General features: G+C 40.2%; 1 protein-coding gene across 1 annotated transcript; it reads right to left on the bottom strand.

Moving 5' to 3' along the window:
* Positions 1–6,866: 6,866 nt before the first annotated feature.
* On the bottom strand, positions 6,867–8,691 carry LOC122754789 (coiled-coil-helix-coiled-coil-helix domain-containing protein 1-like). Its single transcript, XM_044003242.1, has 2 exons — positions 8,598–8,691; positions 6,867–7,258 (listed from the first exon to the last, which is right to left on the bottom strand). The coding sequence occupies exons 1-2, from the start codon at positions 8,689–8,691 to the stop codon at positions 6,867–6,869; spliced, it is 486 nt and encodes a 161-aa protein (XP_043859177.1).
* Between the last annotated feature and the right edge of the window lie 1,224 nt (positions 8,692–9,915).

Below are 9,915 nucleotides of genomic sequence, written 5' to 3'. Positions count from 1 at the left end.
GGATACAGAGAATGCAATCAATGTTCTCAGTGAGTTATCCATCCCAGTTTTATGTTAGTTGAAAATTTGATTAGTATGCTATCTATACTTGATCCAAGTCATTGATAAAATATTAATAGCCATATGGCCAAGCACAGATCCATAGGGCATTTCATAGATTTCCTTCAAAGGAAGAGGTCTCCCTTATTCTTTGGTTCCATTCATTAAACCAATTTTGAATTCATCTAATTGTGCTATCATCTAGTCCACAGCACTCTGTCTTTTGAATGAATGGATGAATGAAGAGTATTTATTATGTGTTTACTATTTGCCAAGCACTGTGCTAATCTCTGAGGATACAAATACTAAAACAAAAAAGTTCCAGTCTTTGAGATACTTACATCCTAGTAGGGGGAAACAGTACATAAAAGAAAATGATGGCTAGGGATAGATGATTTGATTTTAGAAATCCCAAGAATGACAAGTAGAGTCATGGGGAGTCAATTGACACTCTTTTTCAGAAACAATGGTAGTTTTGATTTAATTACTCTTTCTGAACAAGAGGAAGAAAGTGGTAGTGGTGGTGGAGGACACATGCAGTGGTAAGACAGATAGCAAGGAGATGGGTAAGGTAAATGATTGAATGGAATATGAAGCACAGTCTGGGATTGGGGGTTTGTGGCTGGTTTGATAGAGTTGGGCAATATGTAGTTTTACTAACACACTCAAAAAGCCAAAACAAAACCTCTGAACAGCATAGCCCCAGGGTGGTAGTTCCCAAACTGGTAGGATTAAGCCTGTCTTTGGAGGTCCAGTGGTCTGGAGGGAACAGGGTGGTTAGTAAGATGGCTAGTTTGGTCTATTGGTTGGGATGGGAGCCATGTTACTTTTCCACAAGAATAACATGAGAAATTTTTTTAAGAAAATGAAATCCTGTTAAAAATCTAGATAAAATATATCTATAGCATTTTCCTGATCTAGGTATTTAATAACTCTATACAAAAAGAAATAAGATTAATTAATTAATTAATGACTTGTTTTTAATGATGTCATGCTTTGGGATGATTACCAAACATCCTTTTAACGACATAGTCTAGATTTTTGTCAGAAATCAAAGTCAAGGTAATTGGCCTATAATTTGTAGGCCCTATTCCCTCCCATTAAAAAAAATCACAATAGTCTAATAATCTAATAAATGCTTGTTGATTGATTTACCCTTCTTTAGTTCTGAGATACCCTTTCCAGTTTATTGACCCTAACTCTGCAATCACATCCATGAATTATTCCAGTGCCTATGGATGTAGTTCATATGATAACTCATCAATGTCAGTTAGGCATCCTCTTATTATTTCCTGACTTGTCATGGGTATAAACTCTTTCTTAGTCATATTTGTTCAGTCCCTTCTAGTACAAATGTCATTTGCCTTAGAAGAAAAATAGAATCAAATAAAAATATGTAGAAAAGAGCCTTGGGGTCTCTTTAGGGAAGAATCTTTCTTACTTTGCAAGAGGGGAGTAAGGGGACCAGATGACATTTTGGTTTAGGACAAAGTACGCTAAATATAATGAAATGAGGAGCTATAAGCAAAAAGGGGTTTTCCAAGGCTGGGGCTTCCTACCTATAATTGAGGGGTAGCAGATCCTGAGGCTTGGAGATCTTAGTTAAAGTGTTAGTTTATAATAACTTAAAATATTAATTCTCTTAGGACTCTTTGCATTTTTTTTTTTTTTTGGTGCAGGGAAACGAGGGTTAAGTGACTTGCCCAGGGTTACACAGCTAGTATGCGTCAAGTGTCTGATGCCGGATTTGAACTCAGGTCCTCCTGAATCCAGGGCCAGTGCTCTATCCACTTTGCCACCTAGCTGCCCCAGGCTATTTGCATTTTAATAGAATATTCCTGAATATGGAAAAGCCTTCAGAGTTCTCAAGGATCAAATCTTTAATGGTCAAGCTTAAAACCCCTTGATAGGTAATGTGATATTTTTGGGAAGAAAGTCCTGCAAGAGACCCTACCCCCCAATAGAATAACAGAATAATAATTTTGAGGTGCTCTCTACCAACACTGAAGGCCAAGCCTCGTATGAGAGTTGAGCCAGTGTACTTAAATGATTAATTCTTCCGTAATTCCCTGTCTTTATCATTCTTGCCAAAGTCAGATGCTGCTTTTCAGTTGATTTTCTTCTTCCTTAGGTAATTTTTGGGGTGGGGAGGCGGTGTAGTGGATAGAACTCTGGGCCTACAGTCAGGAAGACTGATTTGATTTGACTGATTTGAGTTCAAATCTGGCTTTGGATACTTATTAGCTGTGTGACCCTGGAGAAATCATTAACCTTTATTTGTCTCAGTTTCTTTATTTGTTTCTTTTTTTTTTTTCTTTTTGGTGAGGCAATTGGGGTTAAGTGACTTGCCTAGGGTCATACAGATAGTAAGTGTTAAGTGTCTGAGGTCAGATTTGAACTCAGGTCCTCCTGACTCCAGGGTAGGTGCTCTATCCACTATGCCACCTAGCTGCCCCTTTAGTTTCTTTATTTATAAAACGGAGCTAGTTATAGTACCTATCTCCCAAGATTGCTATGAGGAACAAATGAGAAAATAATTGTAGAGTGCCTGGCACATAGTAAGCGGTATATAAATGATAATTTTAAAAGTTATTATTATTATTAGCTATTTTTCATCAAAGCAGACCTCAATTCTCCGGCTCAGGTGAGTTCTTTCTAGCATTGCCAGTGGCATAAAATAATATTACTAGACCTCTCTTGTGAAACCAGAGAGAAAGATGTAGTTTTATTATTATTTTTAACAAACATCCTCCCTTTCAGTTTTGGAAGAGGAGAGGAGAGGAGAGGAGAGGAGAGGAGAGGAGAGGAGGGGGGGGGAGAGAGAGAGAGAGAGAGAGAGAGAGAGAGAGAGAGAGAGAGAGAGAGAGAGAGAGAGAGAGAGAGAGAGAGAGCGCGAGCGAGAGCGCGCGAGAGCACTAGTCTGAGAGTTGCCTAGCAACTGTTGGAAGCTCAGGTGAAACTAGCTAATTAGTTTGGTTTAGAGAGAATGGTCTGAGAGGTGTTGCCTAGCAACCCTCTGAATCCTGGACCTCTATAGATCTTGATGGAAAGCATCAACAACAGGGAGAGGTTTCTGAAAAGTTTCTTGCCCATGGATATTTTCACTAGTCCACTATTTCATTTCCCTACTATACTGAACTCCATGAAGGTGGGGACTATGTCTTTATGTACCCCTTTGTGCCTAGAGTGGTGCGTTGCACATAATTGTTGCTTATTAAATGTTGAATAATGGAATAAATTTTTATCAAATTCTTTTTTTCCCCTTTTCTCCCTTTTTCTTTTCTTAGTTAAATGGATGCCTTTTGAGCCTGATATAGGCAAAGAAAGTTCACAGTGATGGAGAGAAATGCTATAAAAATACATATTCTAATATACAAGCATCTGAATTATGAATACTAGGCATGATAATATATTTAATAATATATAGTGGAATATTTTATATTAACAGAGTGATGTCTCCAGAATTCCCAAAAGAAAGTCCTTTGGAGAGGAGCTCAGAGGACAAGCTGTCCTAGTAGGGTGTCTCAATGGTAAGCCGGGAGCAGGCTTCTTTAGAGAGCTGATTAGTAGAGTGCCTTTTAAATGTTAATGATAATTGGTTACATTGACACTTTAAAGCAAGAGAGAGGACTATGGCATAAACATACTGTGTCAACAAGTCATTAATTACAGATGAGGTTGAAAATGTTAAAAATCTCTAGAGAAAAAAAGGAAGTGCCAAACTGTCATACCCAGGAACTTCACTATAATATGACCTATGCTAGGATCGAATTCGTTATAAGACAGAGTGCTATTGGATCATTTCCAAAAGTACTTATTATTGGAAGTACCAGGAGGACCTTGTTGTATTCATTCATTCATTTTATTCAGTGAAAATTATTAAGTGTCTGTTCTGTACAATGCACTACTGTGAAGATACAAAGATAATATGACATGGTTCTTACCCTAATGTAACTTTTTTTTCACCTGTGATAGTATACATCAGTATGGTCCCCAAGAAGATTATGACACTGAAGTAAGTTCTGGAGTATTTAAGAAAAAAAATTCTCTGCGTAATGCATATGTCTGTTCGAGAAAAGGCTACATTTCCCAGGATGCCTGGGCCTAGGCTCCCTGTAAAACTGTGAATTCATCAAAATTTTGTCTTTGGAGCTCTTCCACCTCCCCTTCCCCTGCCCCACTTCTCCCTCTGTTGGAAGTCCCCCTCTCCCAACAAATTTCCTTTAAGAGTTTGACTGATAAAGTCTTAAACTGCTTTTCCTATCAAGGGCAGTTGCATTTTATTCAGAGACTATTGAAAACATAAAGTCTTTTTTAATCGAAGGCATAAATCTTTGAAGGTAGAGTTTCAGACACCATGAAATTAGTGATGGGGATATTTTTGGTCAGAGTATAGAAGATGATTGAGGTTACTTTTTTAAATAATTTTTTTCTCAATTAAATGTAAAAACAATTTTTAATATTTAAAAAAGTAATTTCATATTCCAAATTCATTCCCTTTCTTCCCTCCTCTCCCCCCCTCCCTGAAAAGTCAAGCACTTTAATATAGATTATATATATGAAGTTGTGCAAAACATATTTCCATATTGGGTATGTTGCTAAAAGGAACACAAATCAAAAACATCCCCAACCCCGTCCCCCCCAACCCCTCCCCCCTCCCAAACCAAAACCAAGAAAAATAAAGTTGTAAAAAGTATGTGTTGCTCTGTCCTCAGAACCCATCAGTTCTTTCTCTGTAGGTGGATAGCAGTTTTCATTTGAAGTCCTTCAGAATTGTCTTGTTGAATGCAGTTATCTTAGTACCTTCCCATGTCATACTATGGAATTGACCTAGAGTGCTAAGAGGAGAAGAACTCTCTCTTCCCTTGTAATTGGGGATTTGGAGATGTTGATGATGGTATTAGCTTGTCTGTATCTCAACACTACCCAACTTCCAGATTTGTTACCAGTGGAATAGGGTTGTTATTAAGGGTGGTTGAGGAAGAAAAGATCAGGAAGATTCCTGTTTGGGAATGGATTAGATCATTAGATGATCTCTGAGCTCTCCTAATGTTTCTTTATCTAAATGGCAAGGTTGTTGTTATTGCATCTAGGGGATTGCCTATTATTTTCTTTGGAAAAGACAGGAATGTGAATCCCTTAGCAAAATGCTGCTAACTGCTCTGGTGCTTTGTTAGCTGGGGTATTTTACCAGGAAGTGCTAACTATCCACATCAGTTATTCAATGCAAACTGTTCCTGTATGAGACATTTTAATTGGGCAAAAATGTTCAGCATTATCATTTTACCTGAAGATACACCATATGTCAGAGTCAGCCTCAGACTCATTTCTTTATCTGAATGCTAATGAGATTCCTAAATAAGCTGCCACACCGAAAGGCTGAATGAGGAAACCACAAACAAAAGAAGGAACATAGCAGCAGTTGCTTTGAGTTGTGTGTTGCTTTGGATGAACTAATATTGAATCAATGAAATTGTGCTGTTTGTGATCCTCTGCTGCCTGGAGGAGGGAGCTGGCCTCTTTGTACAAACCAGGTATCATACAATATAACAAGGCTCATTTAAAACAAAGCAAAAGTATTGCAAATGTACATATCCAAAGGGGTGCTGTCCTTCAAAGTAAACATTTTGGAAGGCTATTGGGTTATTTCACTTTTCATCACCTTCTTGACTTTGTAGGTGTGTGTGTGTGTGTGTGTATGGCCAGGGTCAGAGGAACTGAAAGTTGCGGGGGGGCATCTATTCATCCATTTATTAAGAAAGTAAACAAAGAAAAGTCCAGGGAGAGGAAGGTGGGAGGAGAGAGAATACAAGGATTTAGAGATGGAAGGGAATTTAGATATCCCTTAGTCCAATCCTCTCATTTTACGTAAGAGGAAACTGAGGTCCATAAAAGGTAACCTACTTGCCTAAGGTCACTCAGGTAATAAAGAATGGAGGGGAAGATGCAAACCCATATCTTCTAACTCCCAAATCTAGTGTTATTTCCAGCTGCCATGTTGTATTTTCCGAACTATTGATTAGCCCAGTCAAATTTGTCAGGATACAACAATTCTATGAGCCCACGTGCCCTCCTTCCTTCTCTCTATCCTTCCCTCTCCCTTTCTCTCTCCCCCTCTTTCTCCCTGTCAACCTCTCTTTCTCTGTCTCTCTTTCTCTTCCTTTTTCTCCCTCTCTCCTCTCCTCCTTTCTCTTTGTATCCTTCTCTCTCTCCATCTCTCCCTCTCTCTTTCTTCATCTCCCCCACTCTTTTGTCTTTTTCTTCTCTCTTCCGTTTTCTCTGTCTGTCTCTCCTTCCCTCACCTCCCTCCCTCCCCCCCCCCTCTGTCTTTCTCTGTGTCTCTCTGTCTTTCTCTGTCTCTCTCTCCATTCCCTCCAACCCTTGTAATTTCACTTGTATTTGGAATTCCTCCAGTGAAGGAGCTCCCTCTCCCAATACAGATTGCCAATAACTCAGCTGTTTAAAATCTTAGAAGAGCTGCCAGGGCAGTGAGGGCTTAAGTGATTTGCCTATGGTCCAACAGCCAATATGTTCAGAGGTAGCACTTGAATTTGAGTCACGTGACTCCAATGTGCAGACCATGCTGTGTATCATCATGGGTCTGGACAAAACACCATAGAATGTTCTCTCTCTCTCTCTCTCTCTCTCTCTCTCTCTCTCTCTTTTCTCTTGTAAGGATTTTATTTCAGAGTAAAGCAGAACTCTCATCCAAATCACAACTCCACAGGGGTGAGACCACATTCTGTGCCATTCCCAGGCCACTCAGTCCAAACACCACCAAATTGCTTCTGTGAGGTCAGTCCTTAAAAAGCTATACAAACACCTTTTCAGATGATGTAGGATATATTAGGAAACCTCCCCAACAACTTATTTGTTTGCTTGGGAGTCAAATTCCCAGAGAGGCCCAGCAACTCGTGTTTTGCTTTCTGCTTCCACTCTGCCTTGGCCTTTGAAGCACAGTCAAAGAAGTCTTTGATTTCCTTGGCACAAACTGTGTCGCTAAATTCATTCTGCTTCCAGCACGCCATCATCAGGGACATCTCTGTTACACGGGTTGCCTCCCCGAGCTCGCGGTGCCTCATCCCGACCCGGCTGGCCAGCATCAGGGGCTTGTTGGGCTTCAGCACGGGTTGCTTCGCATTGCTCAGACGTGCCAAGAGGCCCCGCAGACTTGGCGTCGCCACGGCCCGGCTCCTGCCGCCGCCACTGCCTCCGCCGCCTCACGTCCGGACATCCTTACATTACTCCCATAGAATGCTCTCTTAATGTGAGTTATTCTTATAGCAGGTGCTCCATAAAATAGTTGTTGAATGAATGACAATGACAAGGCCAAGAGCCTGGAGTTGTGAACTAGAAGGAAGCAATGCTAGAATTATAGGCTTTAGAGTTGGAAGGGAACTTGGAGACAATCTAAAACAGGGGTTCTTTGTCTTTCTGTCTTCATGGGCCCCTTTGGCAGTCTGCTGATGCCTGTGAATCACTTCTCAGAATGATGTTTTTAAATGCATAAAATAAAATATTTTGTTGTTGTTGAGTCATTTTAGTCATGTCTGATTCTTTGTGACCCCATTCGGAGTTTTCTTAGCAAAGATACTGGAATGGTTTGTCATTTCCTTCTCCAGTTCATTTTACAGATGAGGAAATTGAGACAAACAGGGTTAAGGGACTTGCTCAGGGTCACATAGCCAATAAGTGTCTGAGGCCAGATTTAAATTGGTCTGTCTTGGTGATCTGTCTACTGCACCACTTAGCTACCTAAAATATAGGATCATAAAGGAAACTGATTATATTGAAATATAGCTATAAAATATTTTTAAAAATTACAGACCTCTACAAATCAAGAGATCCTTGATCTTCTGGAATCTTCAGGTTAAGAACTCGATTAAACCATACCTGACCAAGGTGCCCTCTGTGACACTGCTAAAAAGTAGTCCCTTGGCCTCTCTTTGAGTCCCCCTCCCATTTTCAGAGATAACACTCTTTCTGTTTCAATGCATAGGGTTTATATTGGATTCTACCATGAAGCTGCTAAAAGAGGAGAGGATCAATGTTCTGTTCCAAATGCAATTGAGTTCCCTTCCCCTCCTCCCTGCATACCAAGGTTTGGTGAAGGTGTTGTAATAGAGGGTTGCAGTAAATTTATGGTGGGTAGCATATTCTTATTCTACCTAGGAGGCAAAGCAATAAGCCTAGGATTAGTCTTTGGAGTCTTTGGTGCCTAGGAAGGGGAGATCTTGGTTTTGTAAATGGCCGTTTGCTCAGTAAGATTACTTTTTATCCCTGGGAGGGGCATGGTTATCATTGCTGTTCCTTCTCTGCTGTTTAAATGACCCTGTGGTTCCAGTTTTAGTGCTGCTTTAAAATTTTAAACTTTTCTTTTATTAAAAACCAGAGGGGCTGTTTGTTTTTTTTCTGGGAGCTTACTGCTTAAGCTGGCCTGGTTCAAATGTTTATTTGCTTTCAATTTTTCATAAGGACGAGAAATCTGGCAGGCAAAGGGGGGTGGTGGCAATTGACCTCTCCTACTGGCTCTTTTCTCCTGTTGTTTCCTTGTTTACCCTGGATATCATCCCCTTGTTTGCTGCTCATTTCCAAAACTCGTTGACTGTTGGGTCCATGGGCAATTCTCACAAGTAATTCCTCACCTTCCATACAAGGAGACAGGTTTAGCTAGACTTACTCTTATAACCAGAGCCTCTGCTTTAAACCAAGGTATGGCATTAACTTAGCTTTGCTCTGAACCCATGCTGCAGCCATCTGATATATATTTTCTTATTTAGGGTTCTGCAACTTTCATCCCCTAGCAATATCAGGAAGATAAATTTAGTTCTTATTTCCTCTCCTCCCCTGTCCTCATCCCCAACCTTCTTAGCAGAAGTCTGCTATCATCTTATCTAAGTCACTCTTCTGGATCAGGGTACAGTGTTCTAAGATGATTATTTAAAAAGCCTTCTCTCCATGAGTAGCTGTAACAGCCACAGTTCTCTTCCCAGATAGTAGGCTAAGCCCAGGGTATTTGATTCTGAGCTCTGCTCTACTGATTTAACATACAAACCAGAGACAGAGAATTTAAAGGAGAAAAACAACCAATCAAACCACAACTTAATTTACAAAAGAACCAAAAACATTTTTGATAGGAGTGGGAAGGATCTTCTTTGTGGATGATAGTGGTAGTGGTGCATCCTGGGACAAATTGAACTGCATGTCCAACTTGTCCTAGCCCCAACCCCTTCATTTCCCTTCTATTAATTTTAAACAGGTAAATATAGATAAAAATGAATAGTTGGGTAGTCTGGAAGGGGAAAAGAAAGCAAAGAGGTGTTATTAAAGACAAAGAGCAGCCTGAGAGGTATACAGGGAATCAAGGGAGAAAGTCATTTTTTCCTAAGCAGCTAGCTTCAGTCTTTTGTTCATTTGCTTCAAGCATTGGTTACATATATCATATCCTGGCTGACAGAACCATCTCCTTCTCTCCTGCCAATGGCCTCTGAGGGATCTCAGTCCCTTGGTTCCCACAGCATCACCAGGTCCCATATGGTGTAGGGCCTATGGTAATTGCTCAGATTTGCTGGAGGTATGGACTAGGGATAGAGAGACAGTGTTATGGAGTGGATCAAGAATGGCGTTCTTTGTCAGAAATATTGGGTTTAAATCCCACATCTGACAAATACTAGCCTTGTGACCCTGGGTGAGTCAGTTAACTTCTCCAGCAGTCCAGACAAGAGGCATAGCCAGTTATGAATTGTCAAGTCATTTTGATCTGCATTGGTAGAGCATAGTAGAGGGACTTTCTTCAATCAGAGTTCTCTATGCCAATGAAATCATAAGTCTAATAAAAAAAGGTATATGTGTCTGTGTTTGAGGAATAGGGCCTAA

Source organism: Dromiciops gliroides, chromosome 4 (assembly GCF_019393635.1).
Source record: "Dromiciops gliroides isolate mDroGli1 chromosome 4, mDroGli1.pri, whole genome shotgun sequence".
Taxonomy (NCBI): domain Eukaryota; kingdom Metazoa; phylum Chordata; class Mammalia; order Microbiotheria; family Microbiotheriidae; genus Dromiciops; species Dromiciops gliroides.
The sequence above is the reverse complement of the archived record's forward strand: the minus strand, read 5'-3'. Positions and strand labels throughout refer to the sequence as shown.

What these genes read in the sequence shown, in the direction of transcription:
- LOC122754789 (XM_044003242.1), bottom strand. Translation starts at nt 8,691, where the DNA reads ATGGAAGGTGAGGAATTACTTGTGAGAATTGCCCATGGACCCAACAGT. An exon ending in ACAAGGGGATGATATCCAGG is followed by an intron (nt 7,259 to 8,597) that starts GTAAACAAGGAA and finishes TCCGGACGTGAG; the next exon opens with GCGGCGGAGGCAGTGGCGGC.